At 44.6% G+C, this 22505-nt stretch overlaps 2 protein-coding genes across 3 annotated transcripts in view; one reads left to right on the forward strand and one right to left on the reverse strand.

Moving 5' to 3' along the window:
• The window catches only part of DHFR (dihydrofolate reductase), an 87029-nt gene extending 71639 nt beyond the window's left edge, over nt 1–15390 (reverse strand). The window contains exons 1-2 of the mRNA XM_089693223.1: nt 14703–15390; nt 5068–5117 (exon numbers count right to left, since the gene is read on the reverse strand). Coding sequence (XP_089549349.1) covers nt 5068–5117; nt 14703–14794 — 142 coding nt within the window. The 5' untranslated portion in view covers nt 14795–15390. The remainder of the gene's footprint in view (nt 1–5067; nt 5118–14702) is intronic.
• MSH3 (mutS homolog 3) overlaps nt 15115–22505 on the forward strand; it is a 240024-nt gene continuing 232633 nt past the window's right edge. For both annotated transcript variants that reach the window (XM_089693221.1, XM_089693222.1), the window contains exons 1-3: nt 15115–15285; nt 20312–20414; nt 21141–21343. In XM_089693221.1, coding sequence (XP_089549347.1) covers nt 15166–15285; nt 20312–20414; nt 21141–21343 — 426 coding nt within the window. In that variant the 5' untranslated portion in view covers nt 15115–15165. The remainder of the gene's footprint in view (nt 15286–20311; nt 20415–21140; nt 21344–22505) is intronic.

Here is a 22505-nt window from a genome sequence, read left to right on the forward strand (position 1 = left end):
ACCACCAGCATGCTTCATTGATGAGGTGGTATGCTTAGGATCATGAGCAGTTCCTTTCCTTCTCCATACTCTTCTCTTCCCATCACTCTGGCACAAGTTGATCTTGGTCTCATCTGTCCATAGGATGTTGTTCCAGAACTGTGAAGGCTTTTTTAGATGTCGTTTGGCAAACTCTAATCTGGCCTTCCTGGTTTTGAGGCTCACCAATGGTTTACATCTTGTGGTGAACCCTCTGTATTCACTCTGGTGAAGTATTCTCTTGATTGTTGACTTTGACACACATACACCTACCTCCTGGAGAGTGTTCTTGACCTGGCCAACTGTTGTGAAGGGTGTTTTCTTCACCAGGGAAAGAATTCTTCGGTCATCCACCACAGTTGTTTTCCATGGTCTTCTGGGTCTTTTGGTGTGGCTTCCTTCTTTTTAAGAATGTTCCAAACAGTTGTTTTGGCCACGCCTAATGTTTTTTTCTATCTCTCTGATGGGATTGTTTTGTTTTTTCAGCCTAATGATGGCTTGCTTCACCGATAGTGACAGCTCTTTGGAGCTCATCTTGAGAGTTGACAGCAACAGATTCCAAATGCAAATAGCACACTTGAAATGAACTCTGGACCTTTTATCTGCTCATTGTAATTGGGATAATGAGGGAATAACACACACCTGGCCATGGAACAGCTGAGAAGCCAATTGTCCCATTACTTTTGGCCCCTTAACAAGTGGGAGGCACATATGCAAACTGTTGTAATTCCTACACCGTTCACCTGATTTGGATGTAAATATCCTCAAATTAAAGCGGACAGTCTGCAGTTAAAGCACATCTTGTTCATTTCATATCCATTCTGGTGGTGTATAGAGCCAAAAATGTTAGAATTGTGTCGATGTCCCAATATTTATGGACCTGACTGTATTTACCAAAAACTAAAAACATAAATAAAATCTTGAAGCTTAATTTCAGGAATTCAGCCACTTTGTAAAAATTAAGGCACACTACGAGTTAAGCCCAAGGAGGTGCATGCTGCCTTGTGGACTTCTCTCTTACTTATATTTTGCAGGTTTATGGTTCTGCCAGAACATACACTGAGAAACTTAGGGCAGTGATAGAGGAGAAATGCACACAGAGCAGCTATGCCAACCTCTCCCTTCTGCTGCCCATTCACAGAAACCTTTGTATTTTGTGAATGCGTTCATATAATACAAAAGCTTCTGTGATTGAGCAGGAGGAGAGGGGCGAGCATAGCAGCTGCAGCAAATTTACTATTGAAGATGCCGGGACCAGGGAGTCTAGCGTCAAGCTGCTGGAACTACAGCGATAGCTGTCTTCCGGAAGTTCTATAAACCTGTCAGAGTGTGATGTGAATAATCGATAGGTCCAGGAAGGGTCATGGACCTCCTTGGACTTAACAGTGTACCTTCACTTTTTACAAAGGAGCAGAATTCCTGGAGTTCAGCTTTAACCTCCCTGGCGTTCTTATGTCAATATTTTTGAATGTCAAAGTGGTACATTGTTTTGCATGAAAATTTGTTTGATATTGTAGGCCTGTAATTCTTAGGATTAACTCATTTAAATCTGTTCAAACACGAGTCTAATAAACATCCCAGGTATGTAATGTACAGCGCTGAGCGAACCATTGGCGCTTTATAAATACTGTATAATAATATAATAATGAAAGTTTGAAACACGAAATCATAAAATATAATAAATAATTCTAAAACATAGTAATGTAATAATAACAATACATTTAATTCAATAATGTAATAAAACCAAAAACACTGAAATAGAGCACAAAGTTCGCACATCACTGAGCTCAGTCACAGAATCGTCGTTGTCACTTTCAGTGTCTGATGACGAATTTCCCCATGAATCATTATCATTCAATTCTGCAAGTGATTCTAATTCACTATCGCTGTTTTCTAGCTGGTCTTAAACCGTTTTTGACCTAAAAGGGATGCTTTTTGGATGCCATGGAGGTTCTCAAGTTTCCAGGCAGAAAGAACAGTAAAAGTGCAGGCAGGGCACAGGACAAAGCACTAGGGACAAAACTGAGGTGAAATGGTTTGATACAGTAATGTAATCCTAACAGATTATAAATGTATTGTGTGTATGTCATGGTTTTACTTTTTTGAATCTTCCGCTGGTTCCGCGCTCCCCCCCCCCCCCGCGCCTCGCGACGCTTGCAGGGAAGGGAACCCGGAAGCAGGATGCTGGAAGACACAGCGGGAGGACAATCAGGGGATGGCAGGGCAAGGTAAATACGATAGGTTGCCACCTGTGCAATAAGTCCATCTTTGAAATTTCCTTGCTACTAAATATTCCACTGTCAACTGTTAGTGGTATTAAAACAAAGTAGAATCAACTGGGAACAACAGCAACTCAGCCATGAAGTGGTAGGCCATGTAAAATGATAGAGCGGGGTCAGCACATGCTGAAGCACACAGTGTGCGGAAGATGCCAACTGTCTACAGAGTGAATAGCTAAAGATCTCCAAACTTCATGTGGCCTTCAGATTAGCACAACAATAGCGCATAGAGAGCTTCATGAAATGGGTTTCCATGGCCGAGCAGCTGCATCCAAACCTTACATCACCAAGTGCAATGCAAAGCATTGGATGCAGAGGTGTAAAGCACGTCGCCACTGGATTCTAGAGAAGTGGAGACGTGTTCTCTGGAGTGACCAATCACGCTTCTCTGTTTGCAATTCAATGGACGTCTCTGGGTTTGGCAGTTGCCAGGAGAACGATACTTGCCTGACTGCATTGTGCCAAGTGTAAAAAGTTTGGTGGAGGGGGGATTATGTTCTGAATTTGTTTTTCAGGGGTTCGGCTTGGCCCCTTAGTTCCAGTGAAGGGAAGACATTTTAAACAATTTCATGCTGCCAACTTTGTGGGAAGAGTTTGGGGATGGCCCCTTCCTGTTCCACATGACTGCGCACCAGTGCACAAAGCAAGGCCCATAAATACATGGATGAGCGAGTTTGGGGTGGAGGAACTTGACTGGCCTGCACAGAGTTCTGAACTCAACCCAATAGTATACCTTTGGGATGAATTAGACTGGAGACTGCGAGCCAGGCCTTCTCGTCCAACATCAATGCCTGACCTCACAAATGCACTTCTGGGAGAATGGTCAGACATTCCCATAGACACACTCCTAAACCTTGTGGACAGCGTTCCCAGAAGAGTTGAAGCTGTTGTAGCTGCAAAGGGTGGGCCAACTCAATATTGAGCCCTACAGACTAAGACTGGGATGTGTGTGTAAAGGCAGGCGTCTCAATACTTTTGGCAATATAGCATATGTTTACATATAAAAATGTAGTGCTCAGAAATTTTTTTTTTTATTATAATGTGATAGTGCAATTCCAGCTATTACCCTGTGAAACTTAATATAATGAAATACAAACTATATATCAATATCACAAAAATATATAAAATGATATACAAAATGACACACAATCTCACAGAAGTGAGTCCACCCCTCACATTTTTGTAAATATTTTATTATATCTTTTCATGTGACATCACTGAAGAAATGACACTTTGCTACAATGTAAAGTAGTGAGTGTACAGCTTGTATAACATGTAAATTTGCTGTCCCCTCAAAATAACACACAGCCATTAATGTCTAAACCACTGGCAACAAAAGTGAGTACACCCCTAAGTGAAAATGTCCAAATTGGGCCCAAAGTGTCAATATTTTGGGTGGCCACCATTATTTTCCAGCACTGCCTGAACCCTCTTGGGCATAGAGGTCACCAGAGCTTCACAAGTTGCCAATGGAGTCCTCTTCCACTTCTCCAAGATGACATCACGGAGCTGGTGGATGTTGGAGACCTTGCGCTCGTCCACCTTCCATTTGAGGATGCCCCACAGATGCTCAATAGGGTTTAGGTCTGGAGACATGCTTGGTCAGTCCATCACCTTTACCCTCAGCTTCTTTAGCAAGGCAGCGGTCGTCTTGGAGGTGTGCTTGGGGTCGTTATGTTGGATTACTGCCCTGCGGCCCAGTCTCTGAAGGGAGGGGATCATGCTCTGCTTCAGTATGTCACAGTACATGTTGGCATTCATGGTTCCCTCAATGAACTGTAGCTCCCCAGTGCCAGCAGCACTCATGCAGCCCCAGACCATGACACTCCCACCACCATGCTTGACCGTAGGCAAGACACACTTCTCTTTGTACTCCTCTCCTGGTTGCCACCACACACGCTTGACACCATCTGAACCAAATCAGTTTATCTTGGTGTCATCAGACCACAGGACATGGTTCCAGTAATCCGTGTCCTTAGCCTGCTTGTCTTCAGCAAACTGTTTGCAGGCTTTCTTGTGCATCATCTTTAGAATAGGCTTCCTTCTGGGACGACAGCCATGCAGACCAATTTGATGCAGTGTGCGGTGTATGGTCTGATCACTGACAGACTGACCCCCCACCCCTTCAACCTCTGCAGCAATGCTGGCAGCACTCATACATCTATTTCCCAAAGACAACCTCTGGATAGAACGCTGAGCACGTGCACTCAACTCCTTTGGTTGACCATGGCGAGGCCTGTTCTGAGAGGAACCTGTCCATCTTTATGTAGAGCAACAATTCTTTTTTTCAGATCCTTAGAGAGTTCTTTGCCATGAGGTGCCATGTTGAACTTCCAGTGACCAGTATGAGAGAGTGAGAGCGATAACACCAAATTTAAAACACCTGCTCCCCATTCACACCTGAGACCTTGTAACACTAAGGAGTCACATGACACCAGGGAGAGAAAAATGGCTAATTGGGCCCAATTTGGACATTTTCACTTAGGGGTGTACTCACTTTTGTGGCCAGCGGTTTAGACATTAATGGTTGTGTGCTCAGTTATATTGAGGGGACAGCAAATTTACACTGTTATACAAGCTGTACACTCACTACTTTACATTGTAGAAAAGTGTCATTTCTTCAGTGTTGTCACATGAAAAGATATAATAAAATATTATATGTGAGATACTGTATATATACACAATTTTTTTTTTTTTTTTTTGAAAATAAACTTTTTCTTGTAGCACTTGGTCACATTACACATTGACAAAAGGAGAAAAACAAAAGTACCTTCAATAGTTGGAGTCATAGTCAGCCGCTGAAAATGCTTAAATTCATTTCTGAAATAAAATGAAGGCTGGGGTTAAGATATGAACACATAATATCCGATCATTTAAAGCAATAGAATCCTCATTGTAAGTGCACTCCACTGCAATACTACAATGTGCCTCTTAACCTCCCTGGCGGTATTCCCAAGTGTAGCTCGGGGCAAAGTTTCAGTACCACAAGCGGTAACCCCGAGCTACACTCGGGAATACCATGCGGCGCTGCTCCGCGATCCCTTGATCACTTACCTTGTCCTGCACTCCTGCGATGTCCCTCCTGCAGTGTCCCCGGCAATGTAATCCGGCGGATGCCGGCATCTGTCATCTGGGTTCCGTCCCCTGCGAGCGTCGGGACATACGGGGGACGGAACTGGCGGGAAATTTGAAAATGACAAAAAGTGACATTCACTAAAATGACATAGTAAAACATTACAGTATCAAACCTTTTCTGCCTGGAAACTGAGAAACGTCCATGGCGTCCAAAAAGCGTCCCTTTATGTCAAAAGCAGTTTTAGATCAGCTAGAGAACAGTGATAGTAAATTAGAACCACTTGCAGAATTGAGTGATAATGATTCGTGGGGAAATTCGTCATCAGACACTGAAAACGATTCTGCGACTTTGCTCAGTGATGTGCGAACTTGGCGCTATATTTCAAATTTCAGTGTTTTTGGTTTGATTATATTATTGAATTAAATTTATTATATTATTTTTTATGATTATTTATTAAATTATAAGTTATGATTTCGGGTTTCAAGTTTTATCCTACCCAGGATGTTTACTAGACTCTTGTTCGGACAGATTTCAGTGTGTTATTCCTAAAAATTACAGGCCTACAATAAAAAAAATACATATTTCCATGCAAAAAAATGTACCGATTTGAGCACAGAAATATGGACATAATCAGACCGCTAGGGAAGTTAATATAACATAACTTCAAAATAGCGATTGAAACCGGGATCATTTAACCACCTTCCGCCCGCCATATAGTAATGACAGATGCAAGGTGGTTCTCTCGTTCTGGGAGGACATCATATGACGTCCTCCCATTCTCAGCGCACAGGGTGCCGATCGGTGGTGCGCTGTGTCCCGAAGGTGTCGGCTCGGTCATGTGATCAGCTATGTCCAATCACAGCTGGTCACATGTAACAGGGAAATGCCGGTTATTGGCATTTCTCTCCTCTCGAGCTGTCACACTGACAGCTCGTGAGGAGAGGAAAGCCGGTAAGGCTTTCCGCGGAGGGGACATGTACACTGATCATCAGGGCACTGATGATCAGTGTGCCCTGATGATCAGTGTAACTCCAGAAGTGCCACCTGTCAGTGCTCATCAGTGCCTCGTGCCAGTGCACATCAATGCCACATATCAGTGCCCATCTGAGCTGCCTTTCAGTGTCACCCATCAGTGCCGCCTATCAGTGCCATGCATCAGTGCTGCCTTTCAGTGCCCATCAGTGCCTCCTCATCAGTGTCAGTCAGTGTAGCCTATTCGTGCAGCCTCATTAACGCATATCAGTGGAGAAAAATCACTTATTTACAAAATGTTCTAACAAAAACTAAGAAAACTATTTTTTTTTTAAATTTACAGTAGTTTTTGGTTTGTTTCAGAAAAAATTAAAAACCCCCGAGGTGATTAAATACCACCAAAATAAAGCTCTATCGGTCACAAAAAAATTATAAAAATTTCATATGGGTAGAGTGTTGCATGACCGCGCAACTGTCATTCAAAGTGCAACATCGCTGAAAGCTGGAAATCGGCCTGGACAGGAAGGGGGTGTAAGTGCCCTGTAGGCTAGTGGTTAAAAAGAATACTTAACAATACAGCTTACTAACTGCAATGCTATCAACATAGGTATGCTGGTTTACATATAAAAAAAATTTCCATTGCCCAAATATGATTTAACAGCTACAGATTATATAATCCATTATGCAGCCAGATTGCCAGCACTGGGTTCCCTCTGCTGCTGGCCATCTAACAATTGCAAGGTTTGCTACATTTATATATGTACAGTACTTGTGAGTGAGCAACTTTTAAAACAATGGTGTTACTGATCTTTTTAGCCTTCACCACAATACTATAGTCCAGCAACAGAAATAATGTGTTACATTTCCCCCCCTGCAAATGAAGTGTCCTTTAAAGTGTTTCTAACCCACCGTTCACGTCAAGCCCAACTCTGAAATCGTGCGACTTACAGTGAAGTCGCATGATTTCAAAATTGAGGGACCCGCTGATTTCAGGTGCGATTTGCAAGACATCTGATACAGATGTATATGCAAATAGCAGCAAAAGTAGCGCATGTACTACTTTTGATATGACCGCTCCAATTGCGGACAAAAGTGTGCGGCTTGTCATGCGATTTGCAAGTCACAAGGCATGCAAATCGCATGTCAAGTCGCATCCAGTGTGAACCAGGGCTAAAGGCTTAAAGGATAAGTTCATCTTTGGGAACATGTTCCACCTGTTTTTAGGATGGATGTTCCCAATCCTGCAGCCGCCACCCCCCTCCCTGTGACAGAAGTACAGAAGCTCCCTACTAGCTGTCAGTTTTTAAAAAGAGCACGGCCATGCAGGGCTCTGTCCACACAGTTGCGTCATTTATTCAGTGTTCTTTGAATGAATAGACTACACATCCCTGGAGCATTAGCGGCTGTCACTTTGTAGACCTTGATGAACTACCATGGCGCTGTGGTAGTTCATCGAGTCTCCCTGTCAGCAAGTATTGGCTTGCCTGTACGGGATGTACAAGCAAGCATGGCATCAGCGATCTGCTGATTGCTGGCGCAATGGTTAAGCCTAGGTTCACATCTATGCGTTTTCCGTTTCATTTTGCAGAAACGAACGGCAGTCCATTTAACGTGATTTCCTATGGGGCAGGTTCACATCTCTGCGTTTTCACCCACTGCGTTTTTTGGAAAAGGCCAGGAAATGTTTTAAATGCAAAACTTTGTGTGTTTGGTTCAATAGAATTCAAAGGAGACGCTGCAGAAATGCATGTAGAGCATTTTTGATGCGTTTTAATCTACCCAGCAACAAGTTGGAAAAAAAAACCCTGCATCAAAAAAGCGTTAAAAAAAATTAAAAAAATGCATGTGCAAAAACGCACCACAAAATTCACAGAGCAGGTAAGTATAACATGTTTGTTATTTTAATTTTAAAAAATTGCCTTTAATAACTCTTAAAGCTGACCATACGTAGGTCAGGTTTTTTTTTTTTTTTTTTGTTCAACCAGCAGGCCAAAAAAAAACAAAAACAAAAACAAAAAAAACAAACAATGACCTGATTGCTCCCTGCACACTCTTAATATGGATGGGGGATACCTCCCCTGCTATTCTGAAGCTGGGGAGACATCCCCACCATGTTACAAACACAACACAGAATTTTTAATTTATCAATCACATTTGTTTCCATCATGTAACTTCATAACCTGATTGGATAAAAAAATAAATAAATAATATCATATTCACAAAGTGCTGCCGATCAAGGCAAGCGATCAACAATTTTCTTCTCGGACTGACTGACTCAGCTGATCTAATCTGAAATCTAGAATTGATTAGAGGGGAAGATATGGCTATTCAACTGGTTTCTGATTTAACTGGTTTGTTCAAATTGCACATTGAGAGGATACAATTGAAGAGTTTATTGCCACCATTAGATGTAGAGCAGAAACATGTAAATCCACCTGCTGAAGAGGAGAAGATTATCATGAGTACCTGCGTGCACAGAATAAATAAGCTGCTGGTCACACACATGAAAAACAGCTGAGTAATACTTCTCTTCTAGCAGCTAGAAAATAAAAATGGTAAAGTACTTTGGATTTTGATCTTTCAGCAGAAAAGATAAGAACATGCCAATGCCTTTTTCCACGCCTTTAGAAAGCTGCTCTACTAATTTTACTAATTAACCACTTGCCCTCCAGAGGATTTACCCCCTTCCTGACAAGGCCATTTTTTGCAATACGGCGCTGTGTTACTTTACCTGACAATTGCGCAGTAATGCAACACTGCACCCAAAAGAAATGTATGTCCTTCCCCCCCCCCCCCCCACATTTGTGCTATAAACAAAAAAATGGCGGTATATATACACTGGAATTTATTATTTTATACTAGTAATGGTGGCGATCAGCGACTTATAGTGGGACTGTGGCGGACTAACTGCCACTGACATTCCCAGTGACAGGGGAGAGATCTGTATTGCTTACACACAGACCTCTCCCCTTTCACAGTTCCTCAGTGATTACCAGGTGCCGGCGGGGAATCTCCAGCTGGGACCCAGTGATCGACAGTCGTAGCCACCAATGGCAGCGAACGCGCCCCCTACCTGGAAATACAATAAAATACACACACACACACACGGAAAAATGTATTTGATCCCCTGCACGATTTTGAATGTTTGCCCACTCCCAAAGAAACGATCAGTCTAAAAATCGAATGGTAGGTGTATTGTAACACAGAGACAGAATAGCACGTGCGCAACACACAATGAAGGACGCAGACTCCATTTTGTTAAGAGTATCTATGTCTCCCTTATTCTCCTTCCCCCCTCCCTGAGAGGCCCAGCGACATGTGGCCAGTATGTGTGTGAGTTAGGAATGTCACAGGAGGGTCATAGGAGCTGTAAAAGCCCCCAAGAGAGTTGGAGTCTCTCTGTACACAGAACCTGCCAATTGTAACACCTCCTAAGAGATAAGGCAAGCTTTCTCAGGAGTTGAAAGATTCTAATCTCACAAAACCTAACTCTGTGTAGGTGACAGAATCAGATAACTTCTGGTAAATCCATTTTTCCCCTAGGTCTCATATCTTGGAATATGAGAGACGTACATAAAAACCGAACACCTCATCAGATGGCCAATGAGCAAACGAACAGTTTGATGGGTCACTCGCCTTGTCTCGAACACTCAGGGAAGCAGAAACATAGATCTCGTGAACCATGCAGTATATAATTTCATAATTTATATCTAATTAATTCTCAGACTTATCTGCATAATAATCTACCCGCAGGTGGACTGTCACTTGTGCAGATGAAAAGTTATAGGCAAATATGAGTTATGGGAGGTTTTTGTTCTAGTTGAGGCATCCACCCATATTTCCACGCCCTAAGTGGAAATTGGCCCTGGACTGCAGAGCCAGCCCCTTGCTGGGGAATTTAAAACAGGCTGTCAGGCCTAGGAGAAGAAGTTGAAGCATTCTCCCATTTTTCCATCGTAACATAGGGATATCAAAGCACCCTTCTGCTCTGAAACTTGGATCTGCTAACCCAAGACTTTGGCAAGTACTTTAACCTTTTCACCTCTCTCTGATATCTCTTGCTGTGCGTGCGTGCGTGTGTATCTTAGTTGCATCTTTGTTCTGTAAATATTTTTATTGCTCCTGTTTGACCTTTTAGTAATAAATCTTTCTTTCTGAAAAGTGTTGAACTGTTTCTATAGCTCTGTATTGCAACTCACGAATTCCTGCCTCTAAAGAGACGCTACTGTGGTTGTTTAAACCTCTGTATAACCGGCCTGCGGACCATTTTAATACAGATGATTATCTCAATCATTATAGTGTTATAGCTGATAACGCCAAGTTTCCTCTCTGTACAAAATGGAGGTGGTGGCAGTGTGAAGGGTTAATTGCGTAATTAACCTGACCCAGTAACAATCGCTCAGGCTGCCGGTACAGCGATCTGTATCCATTAGCTGGAAAATCGTTGAGCAGGGTGCAGCTGGGTGTGGCATTGTTACGCACGTCACATTGCGGTTTTAGATCGGCTAGTCCTTCAGTCACGAGTTTGGGTGAGAAGGTCTGGGGTATGACGCCGCGATCGTGACAAGCACGACCCCCTATTTTTGGGGTATGGTTTTTAAGTATAAAAAGTTGTCTTATACGCAGAAAACTACAGGTAGGTCTAAAATCTTGTCCCTGATATCCTTGGACAGCTCTTTGGTCTTTGCCATAGTGGAGAGTTTGGAATCTGATTGTTTGATTGCTCCTGTGTACAGGTGTCTTTTATACAGGTAACAAAATTAGATTAGCAGCACTCCCTTTAAGAGACTGCTTCTAATCTCAGCTTGTTACCTGTATGAAACACACCTGGTAGCCAGAAATCCTGCTGATAGGGGATCAAATACTTATTTCCCTCATGAACATGCAAATCAGTGCATCATTTGTTAGACATGCATTTCTTTTGAATTTTTTGTTGCTGTTCTGTCTCTCAGTGTTACAATACTCCTACCATCCGATTTTTAGACTGATCATTTCTTTGTGAGTGGTATACACATACATACACACACAATTTTGCGCAGCCCTGCCACCCCGTAGCAGTATTTCTGTTATAGGGCAGTCGGTGAGGAAGCAGTTAAAACTTTAGTTTCATCTATTTATATATTACCTTTGCTGCTTGCTCCTCCCCCACCCCATCAACATGCTAATGACATTTTTAAAGTAAAACCTGTTTTCATTACATACAGTGCCTTATATCAGAAGCAGCGCCAATCACTGGAACTCTGCGCTTCTCTACCCAAAGCAGGCACATCGTGGCTGGTGGGAGGTCAGCAGGGTGCTCTACATAGCATTACAGCACCCCCCCTCAGTACTCCCAAAGGTTCTTAGCTCTGATGTAAGAGGTAGGTTGGCTCTTGGAAGGAGTTACTGCATTTCCCAATCATTGGGACTCTGTGCTTCTCTACTCAAAATAGGCAGATCGTGGCTGGTGGGAGGTCAGCAGGGTGCTCTACGTAGCATCACAGCGCCCCCCTCAGTACTCCTCCCAAGGGTTCTCAGCTCTGATGTAAGAGGTAGGTTAGCTCTTCGAAGGAGTTACTGCAATTTCAAAATGCCTTGATAGGTGGCTCTCAGTCTGGAGGGGTGGGCATTCCTATGCATGCTGCATTTGCCACCCAGATAATGCCCACATGTGATACTGAACTGTAACCTAATGAATGACAGGGGCAGGCCAGGCACAGTAGGGCTGGAGAGAAAAGGACTAGATCAGCATCGCTCAATCTGGATGCCAACTTAGGTTTTCAGCATATTTCGGCATCCTGGTCGGGAAAGGCTGTCAGATCAGACTGAGCTTCCACGCCTCTGAACTGGACATTGGCACAGCAGGACCCTGGTCAGGTCAAGAGGCTTCCTGTGTCCTGAGCTCTCCACCTCCCCCTACAATAGTGACAAGGACTGCTTGGATCGCTTTTCAGAGGCATTTGACAGGCAATGAAGCAATGGGATGCATCCTCAATACCTGTTTTAACTGTCTACTGTAAATGCAGCATCAATGTGCCACAACTGTGGGCAATGCATGTGGTTGAAGTGCGGCCACATTCCAGCAGTTGTAAAAGTCCAAATTGTTTTTCCTTTATTTGTAAAATAACAAACACGTTGTGCTTACCTGCTCTGTGTAATGGTTTTGCACAGAGTTGGTCCAATCCTCCATTCTTAGGTCCCTGCCAGCACTCCTGGCTCCCCCGAGTGCCCACCATAGTGAGCCACTTGCTATGGGGGAATACATGTTCAATGGGCTGTCCTACCTGCAGAAATGCAGGGAAAGAAGTCTGTTCTGTTTGTCCAATCTAAGCATTGAAAGTGTGATCTCGGTAACCTACAGTTGCGATGAGATAGCGATAACTCCAATCTTAGTTGAATGACACAGGCAGTGACTCGATCCAAACGACACCTTGTAGATCTTTTGAAGGTTATTCCATAAACAGAGAATCGTACAACAATGAACATTGGATAGGTCAAAAGATCATAATGGGATCTACTCCATAAGACATGAGGCTTGAAGCTGAGGTGCATTACTGGGAAAATGAACAAGGGGTGGAGCTATCTATACAGCATGAACTAAACCAAAGGAAGGGGAGGAGCAGAGACAAAATACAAAAACACTTAAAGGCATATGATAGTCATGTGAAACATGACAAAGTCTCTGACCCTTTTTTAGAAATTAAACCGCACCAAAAACGCACTGCGTTTGCCATATACCTTCAGGGCTTTTTTTTCCTCAGAGAATAGGTGCAGGAACTCTCCCCCTTTCTGAATCACCCATTGTCTCCGCCCATACCCACCTCCGAGCACCGTTCCTTGGTTCCACCCTCTACCCACCTCCGAGCACCGTTCCTTGGTTCCACCTCCAAGCACCGTTCCTTGGTTCCACCCCCTACCCACCTCCAAGCACCGTTCCTTGGTCCCACCCCCTACCCACCTCCAAGCACCGTTCCTTGGTTCCACCCCCTACCCACCTCCAAGCACCATTCCTTGGTTCCACCCCCTACCCACCTCCAAGCACCACCACTTTTTAGAGAATACAGAATCAAGTATCAATTTGTGGTGCCAAGTAATTTATATGGAATTTGTTAACAAAAATAGTAGTAAATAGATCCCCTGCATCCAGGACCAACAGATCCACCCCACAACAAAATCCCACCCCAGGACCAACAGATCCACCCCACAACAAAATCCCACCCCAGGACCAACAGATCCACCACACAACAAAATCCCACCCCAGGACCAACAGATCCACCCCACAACAAAATCCCACCCCAGGACCAACAGATCCACCCCACAACAAAATCCCACCCCAGGACCAACAGATCCACCCCACAACAAAATCCCACCCCAGGACCAGCAGATCCACCCCACAACAAAATACCACCCCAGCAGCAACAGATCTCCCAAAAACCATCATCAATAGACCTCTCCCTCCTCTCCAGTGGATCCCTCCCAGCAACAATAGATACCCCACCAAAAATAGACCCCCTCCAGCATCAATAGATCCTCCAGCAGCCAGCATCAATAGACCCTCCAACACCCCTTTTACGGAAAGTCACGGAACCTGAACCAGCACGCAGCCAGCGCAGTCACGGAACCTGAACCAGCACGCAGCCAGCGCAGTCACGGAACCTGAACACGCGCACGCAGACACGGAACCTGAACACGCGCGCGCAGACACGGAACCTGAACACGCGCGCGCAGACACGGAACCTGAACACGCGCGCAGCCAGCGCAGACACGGAACCTGAACACGCGCGCAGCCAGCGCAGTCACGGAACCTGAACACGCACGCAGCCACGGAACCTGAACACGCACGCAGCCAGCGCAGTCACGGAACCTGAACACGCACGCAGCCAGCGCAGTCACGGAACCTGAACACGCACGCAGCCAGCGCAGTCACGGAACCTGAACACGCACGCAGCCAGCGCAGTCACGGAACCTGAACACGCACGCAGCCAGCGCAGTCACGGAACCTGAACACGCACGCAGCCAGCGCGGAACCTGAACACGCACGCAGCCAGCGCAGTCACGGAACCTGAACACGCACGCAGCCAGCGCGGAACCTGAACAAGCACGCAGCCAGCGCAGTCACGGAACCTGAACACGCACGCAGCCAGCGCGGAACCTGAACAAGCACGCAGCCAGCGCAGTCACGGAACCTGAACAAGCGCGCAGCCAGCACAGTCACAGAGCCTGAACAAGCGCGCAGCCAGCGAAGTCTCGGCACTCCTGTCCTACAAGTACTTCATGTCGTTGAGTGTAGTCTGTACACTGGATGTTGTGCTCGCTGCCTGCACAGCGATGGTGACAACACTCCCTCCCCGGGTCACCAGGGGGAGCACACACCATACCTGAGCAGGGGCCAAGGCAGGGTCCCATTCTTGCCGATGCCCTGTCCCGGAGGACACACGGCCACTATAGAGTTGAGCAGTAGACTTCTCATTCCTCTCTATGATCACAGCCAGGATCTTTTAGTCCGGGTACGACAATCACCAGGGGGACCGGGGGACACTGGGGTGGAGGCTGAAGACAGGTACTGGGCCTGGTCGTACCAGAGAAGGCGTGGCGAAGGCATGTACACGGACGCTGCCCTCCCTGTAATAGGCGGAGACACATTGACACAACACGTGTCCCCGAAACCATTCACTTCTCCCGCCATCATCTGCCCCGCCCTCCTCTGTCAGACACGCCCCCTGTACGAGGGCCTCTAGGCGGGGACTAAGTGCTGGCTAATCGGACTACAGCCTCTAAGGTAGGCGTGGCTAGGGTTCTCCAGCATGGCGCCGTGCGCTGTCTGGAGTTGTGGTCTGTAGGATGCGGCGGCAGAAAGCAGGCCGGGCCCCGGCTCCAGGCCTGTCCCAGCCTGTGATCAGTCATTTCTTCAGACCTCAGGGTGGTGGGGCCCCGCGATCAGCGACAGTCCAGCCTGCACAGGTCAGGAGGGGCCATGACAGCCAGAGGGGGAGGGATCAGGGTTCAATCCCATCTGTCACCACAGCGCACACTGGTTGGGTTGTGTCCACAACATAATGCACGGCCCAGGTCCTGTAGAACTGCCCCTCGGTGTTCCATAGTCGGACCCGCCCCTAGGTGTTCCATAGTCGGACCCGCCCCTTGGTGTTCCATAGTCTGACCCGCCCCTCGGTGTCGCATAGTCGGACCCGCCCCTCGGTGTCGCATAGTCGGACCTGCCCTCAGTGTTCACAAGTCCCTGCAGTGGGCTCTTTGCAAGCAGTATGAACTGACAGGGCAAGGATCGCTATACATCACGTGACTGCGTTTAGCTTCCGCCACTTCTATGGCCTCATGCACAGAGGACGTTAATAAACCCTCTCCTGAAGCTGGCCTCTTGGTAGCAGTGTTTCTGCAGAAGAAATACACCTGACACTTGTGGTGAAAGTATCTAAAGCTTTTACAAGCAGTTAGGCTCGTTTACAAGTGTCAAGAGCTTGTGCGTTCATTTCATTGGCCAGAATGATCATTTATTCTGGCCATTGAAATGAATTGACGCTCAAGCTCTATACACGCCTAGCGTTTAGGCACGGCAAGCGGTTTTTCTGCCAAAACGTTCCTGGACGCACTGGCCTTGGGTTTTGTTCCTGCTGCTAAATGCTACTGCTACTAAAAACTTTACACCGACTGCGACTTGGCATGCGATTTCTGAATCATATGCCACGTCGCATCTTATTGTCTGCAGTTACAGCGGTCATATTAATGCGGTTCCAACTTGGTTTTAGCCGCACTTTAAAATTGTACGACTTCACTGTAAGTTGCACGATTTCAAAGTTGGGCTTCATGTGACTGGGGAGTAAAAGTCTATGTATGCTTGGACACATAGGATAACATGGAGGGCCATCCTATGGAAGCAGTAGAAAAAAAACTTCCTGATGCCCCTGAAAGTGGCTGCAAACACGCGTTCATGAAGTCTAAAAAGTCAGAGAATAGACACGCCCCTTCTCTGTGTACAGCACCAGTGCAGTCATTTCTCCATGAAACCTTTAGGGGGCGGTGTGGAGGGCCCCTGATTATGTTGTGTGAAGGGTTTTTCAAGTTTATTCTGATTATTAAAACTGAACTAAAAACTTTTTGTTTTCTTTACCCATTTTGGATAGAGTATGGAATGGGGAGATTTCCCTTCACTTCCTGTCCCATAGGAAGTGAGGAAATCCTTCCAAAGTGACAGAATTCTTAGTGGTCACCAGAACTAGTGTCCCCATTAGAAGATTTCCCCTCTATTCCTTTTCTAGTGACAACCTGAAGTTTTGAATTGACTTTCATTGTCGGTGATTACGGTAAACTGGACAAATAGGGTGACTCTCCTGAAGTCCCCAGTCACATTGGATGTGCATTGGCATGCAATTTGCAAATTGCATGCCTAGTTGCACCCTGTTGTCCACAATTACAGCAGTCATATCAGTGCGGTTCTGACTTGGTCGGAGCTTCACATGCACTACTTTTGGTGCGATTTGCATAGACATCTGTGTCAGATGTCTTGCAAATCGCACCTGAAATCAGCATGTCATGTTACTTTGAAATAGTGCAACTTCACTGTAAGGCGCACGATTTCAAAGTCAGGTTTGGTGTGACTTGGGGCACAGGCACTTATAAAACCTGACAGGGGTTCCAATCCTTCTCTAGTTTATTCAAAGCTAAAAGGTTTTTGCCTTAGGTATACTTTAACCTCCTCCCGTCCAGATGGTGGTTCTCTTGTTCTGGGAGGATGTCATATGACGTCCTCCCACTGTAACTGCACATGCGTGCCCTTGGGGGCGTGTGGTGCTACGATTGGTGGTGCGCTGTATCCCTGATCACTGTAAAGAGCCAATGACGTTGGCTCTGTCGTGATCAGCTGTGTCCAATCACAGCTGATCACATGTAAATAGGAAATGCCAGTTATCGGCAGTTCTCTCTTCATGCTGACAGCTGGAGAGGCGAGGCGGTAATTGGCATTCCTCAGAGGGGACATCTACACTGATCATCAGGGCACTGATGATCAGTGTAGCCCCATCAGTGCCACATATCAGTGCCTACTAGTGCACATAAATGCCACATATTAGTGCCCCTCAGAGTTGCCTGTCAGTGCCGCCTATCAGTGCCAGATATGAGTGCTGCCTTTCAGTGCCCATCAGTGATGCCTGTCAATGCCTATCAGTGTCCATCACTGCAGCCTCATTTGCACACATCAGTGAAGGAGAAAAATTACTTATTTACAAAATTTTATAACAGAAATTTAATTTTATAACAGAAACTAGGAAAAGTTTTTTAAAAATGTTCAGGCTTTAGTTTATTTAGCAAAGAATAAAAACCCAGTGGTGATTAAATAGCACCAAAAGAAAGCTCTGTCTCAAAAAATGATAAAGAATTTGGTTTTGGTGCATAAAAACTGCAATAACACATAGGGCCCTGAGGAAGTCACATGATTCGTGACGCAATGTGTAGGATGGAAGCGTGGTGATGTCATTTCTGGCGCAGAAGCCAGTCGCCATCTTGGTACACCTAAATGCAATACACCTATGTGTTTTTGCAGTTTTTATGCTTGTGGGTCTGTGTACCCTGTGTGTTTATGTGAGTAGGCACTTTTCTGCTTTCTTTATTCAATAAATGCTATATGCTTATTACACTATGGGAGTTCTTTGATTTATTTTCCATGTGGGGGCCACTTAAGAGGAGAATGTCTGGCTTTTGAGAGGGGACATCGCCACTGTTGGTACTCCCATGAGTGTTGTATTGTTTCCTCCAAGAGGATTCCCCTGATTACTGCAGAGGGGACATATACAAATAGGATCGTTCTGAGTGTTATATTGAAGCTTTCTCACCCCTGTGGGTCGCAAGCTGGAGGTGAGCGTGCACCCTAGCTGGTGATGGATTACTCGTGGCAGTGGTCACCGGATGGGTCACATGTTTTTGAAGAGCTCAGATTTATTAGGACATATATGAATAGGATCGTTCTGAGTGTTATATTGAAGCTTTTTGACCCTTGTGGGGCACAGCCTGGAGGCTGCTTACAATTGTGTGTTCCTCTTGAGGTGGTTACAAAAAGGGTCTTGTGCCGGTGTGCGTTCCAAACTCACGAGTGATGGAGTAGAGTGGCATGTGTAGATAAGTGTTCACGCTATTGCTGTTGACAGGAGTTTTTGCATTGCAGTCAATGGGAGGTGCTTTTGCATTGAAGTCAAGGGAGATGTGTTTGCATTGAAGTTAATGGGAAGCAATTTTACATTGAAATCAATGTCCATTTAGATCTATGCATATGTATAGAGGGTGTTTTTTGTAGCATTGACACACGTTTTGAAAGGCATTAATGAGCATTTTCAATGTGTTTTTGAATTTAGCATGGATAGGGTTAATGGCCATTGACCGAGGCTTGTCAATACCTGTTGCCAGTGCTTTCAAAACAGATGTTGCATGTGCTGTGATGCGCTGCCATTAACATCTATGGCATGATTGTTGATAATACAGGTCTAAATGTATTAAAAAAAAACCCCAAAACATTACTTCTCTTTATACTTCCAATTTTGGAAACAAGCAGAACAGTATGCTCCTGCTGACTACCTCTTTATATCCAGCTGAAACTGTTGCTCTGTGAATTCTATCTTTGTTAAGCTGGCCATACACGGTTTTTCTTTTTTTTTTTTTCCAGTCTGCAGGCTATGCAGAGCAATCGGACAAATCTGTGCCTATTGTACAGCAGAGAAATACAAAGCAGCATGTCTCTCTAGTTAAACACACACAACACGCATAGTAAAACCACATACAGTTAACTCTTTGATCGCCCCAGATGTTAACCCCTTCCTGCCCGGTGTTTAGTACAGTGTCATTGCTTTTTATTAGCACTGATCACTGTATTAGTGTCATTGGGATGTCAGTGACAGTCAGTTCCCACCCAGTGTCAGAATACCTGCTGCAGTCCCGCTATAAGTTGCTGATCGTCGCCATTACTAGTATATAAACAAAACAAAAAAAAATTCCAGTATATATACTGCCATTTATAGATGCTATAATGTTCACGTAAACCAATTAATTTACATGTATTGGGATTTTTCTTTTAGCAAAGACGTAGCAGAATATATTTTGGCCTAAATTTATGAAGAAATTTAGATTTTGTTAAATTTTTTTTACTGGATATGTTTTATAGCAAATGTCAAAAATTTTTTTTTTTTTTTTTATAGTACAAAAAATAAAAAATGCAGAGGTGATGAAATACCACCGGAAAAAAAAGCTCTATTTGTGGGGGAAAAAAGGACATCAACTTCATTTATTTACAGCGTTGCATGACCGCGCAGTGCTCAGTTAAAGTAACGCAGCTCCGTATCGCAAAAAATGACCTGGTCAGGAAGGGGGGGAGTAAATCCTCTGGAGGGCAAGTGGTTAACAGTAATCGAAATGAATCGAGGGCTTAAGACTTCTGCTACAACTAGAGGGGTGAAAGTCTGATGGTGGTGCATCATTAGGAGCTGTAGGGGTCTCATAGATTGGGTCCTTAGACATAAGCTAACGCTGGACATACATTATACAATTTTCTTATTCAATTTCCTTTAGATTTACCTTCAATTATGTAGTGCAAGGGCCTACCTGATTGCATAGAAATTGAAAGTTTTTAGGTTTGAACTCATATTATATGGTTTTGTTAAATCTAAAGGAAAATTGTTAATGTATGGACCAGGGGCGGACTGACTATTCGAGCACTCGGGCACTGCCCGAGGGCCCGGGGTCAGTAGGGGTCCCCATGAAATGCCCCTGGTACCTTTTTTATAGGCATTTTTTGGTGTGCTTTGAGTGTGGGCAATGACACAGGGGTCCCATGATCCCCTATTGCCCGGGGGCCTCATGAGTTGTCAGTCCGCCCCTGGTATAGACAGTCCAAGTCAGTGAGGGAGTGATTCTGGTTATCTGAAATATTTCGATTTGGATGGGCTGACAAGTCTGAAACTGTGCTTACAGTTTTTTTTCATCCTTTTAGATTCCAACTACTAATGCAGCAGAAGATGATGAGCCAAGCAAGAAAAGAAGAAAATGCCATCATGAAAGTGAAGGGAATGTTGTGTGCATTTCAGAACCTTCGGGTAAGCAAAAAATATTATTTAAACATTAATGTAAATCAGTACTTTGCCCATTCAAATATCCTTTTGACCCCCCTCTTCCAGTAGGCCTTTCACTGTCATGGTTGGCCTTACTAACCAATTGAAACGTGTGAGAGGCAGAAGGGGGGGGGGGGGGGCAAGTCTGAACACCAACTGGCAAATTTCAAGGAAAGATTCATTCTGTAAAATTGTTGCAACTGCTGAGTTATGGTTTCTAAGGATGTAGTTGGAAAATAGGTTTTATAATCACAAAGTGTATTTGGCCTCTTGTACACATGAACTCACCAAGTCTTTAAACTCTTCTGGCAGCAGAAAACGATAAACGTGTTACCACGTTAACCACGTTTAGCGTTTTTATTCATTTGATTGGCCAGAGTATTTTCCATTGATGTGGATAAACACCCAAGCGCTAAATGCGACTAGCGTTTAGACGCGTTTTTGCTGCGTTTAGTGTTTTTTGGCTAAAACGTTCCTCTCCTGAACGCGATTATTCTGCATTCAAAAGAGGAACAATTAACTACCCCTAAACTCTGCTGCTTCTAAACTCTAGTAAAAGCCTATGCGTAGGCTTTTACTGAGTTTAGTTCAGGGACTTTGGCAAAAAAAATAAAAAATTCCTAAACTCACGTTTAGGAGCAGCAGTGTACATGATGCCTTTGCAGGGTTCTGGAGATTCTTCATTGTAATTTTATTAAACTTTATTTTTAGAACAAAAGAAATGTGGAAAATCAGCTATGTCAAGTGAAACCCTACATAAATTAAGGCAGTTTTGCAGTGAATCTGGAACATTGGACACAGAGCATTCTCATTTGAAAATCCCTGAGCTCTTGACTCCTTTTGTTGGATATAAAGATGGACTGGCAAAGGCGGAGTTCGGCGTTCTAGATGGGGACTTGCCTTCTGAGATCAAGGTAAGCCATTAATGGTACACAGACATGTAAAAGGAAAATTTCTATGGCTAAAAATATGTAGATTGCCATGGTTGTCCATACAATATACCACTCAAGCCCTGAGATCTTTGATAGCACAGACATCTAGTGTAAAACTGATAATGAGACCTGCCAGCACAGTAGAGACAGGATTATTTATGGTAGACGTAACTCCGCAGCCCCCTCGTTAACATTACATAAAATGGGACAGGTAGACAGAATTTTTAAAGTAAAAAGGTAGGTAGCAATTTTTAAATTTGAGTTAACAAATATAATATGTGAATGGGAACATGTAACATATAACAATGTTATCCCAATTTGGCTGCATATACTTTAAGACCATGTTTAAGATCAGGCCAGCAACAGAATTCCTCTGAGTACTCGCACGCCCCAGCAGACTTGATTCCTCACTCATGGAAACTGCATAATATTTGCACATCAGCTAGGGAGCAGTGAAAGGGATAACACCTCACTGGTTCAGCCAGCAAGGGAGTGATTCTACAGAAACAAAAAGTGTTTATTTATATTGTTATCGCTTTTTTCACTATCCTGGCTCTGATGAGTTCATGCCAGCAACAATATTGCTAGAGCAAAATGGCCCTTAACAGTGATGAGGAAGTTATACTTTAAGTGGAACTAAAGGGACAGATATTCCCCTAAGGTCCAACGGCCGCATGGTCGCTCACCGGCATCAGCATCTTCTCCCCAGATTCTTCCGTGTGCAACCCTTCAACTGTTTTGATTGGCCATCACAGGAGTGCAGGCATACTGGTGGTGTGCTGGAATGTAAACTGAGCTGCACATGCGCAGCTCAGTGTACAATCAGCAGGGGGTTGTGAACAGGCAGGGGAGTGTACTTTATTTAATAAAAAGCCTGCCTGTTTGCAGTGTTTCTATTTTTGCCATTCCATTCTACTTTAACCACTTGCCAAACATGCTATAGCCAAATAATGGCTACAGCGCAGTTGTGCAGTTCTGGTAGGGCGTTGTATAACGTCCTCCCAGAACGTGCCCTCCTGCACACCCCGGGGGGCAGGCACCTGGCGATCTCCGTGATCGCTGTGTCCTAAGGACACAGCTGATCACATGATGTGGTAAAAGGCCAATCACAGCAGCCTTTTACCACGTGATCAGCATTGTAAAT

The sequence above is a fragment of the Staurois parvus genome, unplaced genomic scaffold, assembly GCF_062004578.1.
Source record: "Staurois parvus isolate SC_StPar_1 unplaced genomic scaffold, SC_StPar_1.0 ptg000618l, whole genome shotgun sequence".
Lineage (NCBI taxonomy): Eukaryota > Metazoa > Chordata > Amphibia > Anura > Ranidae > Staurois > Staurois parvus.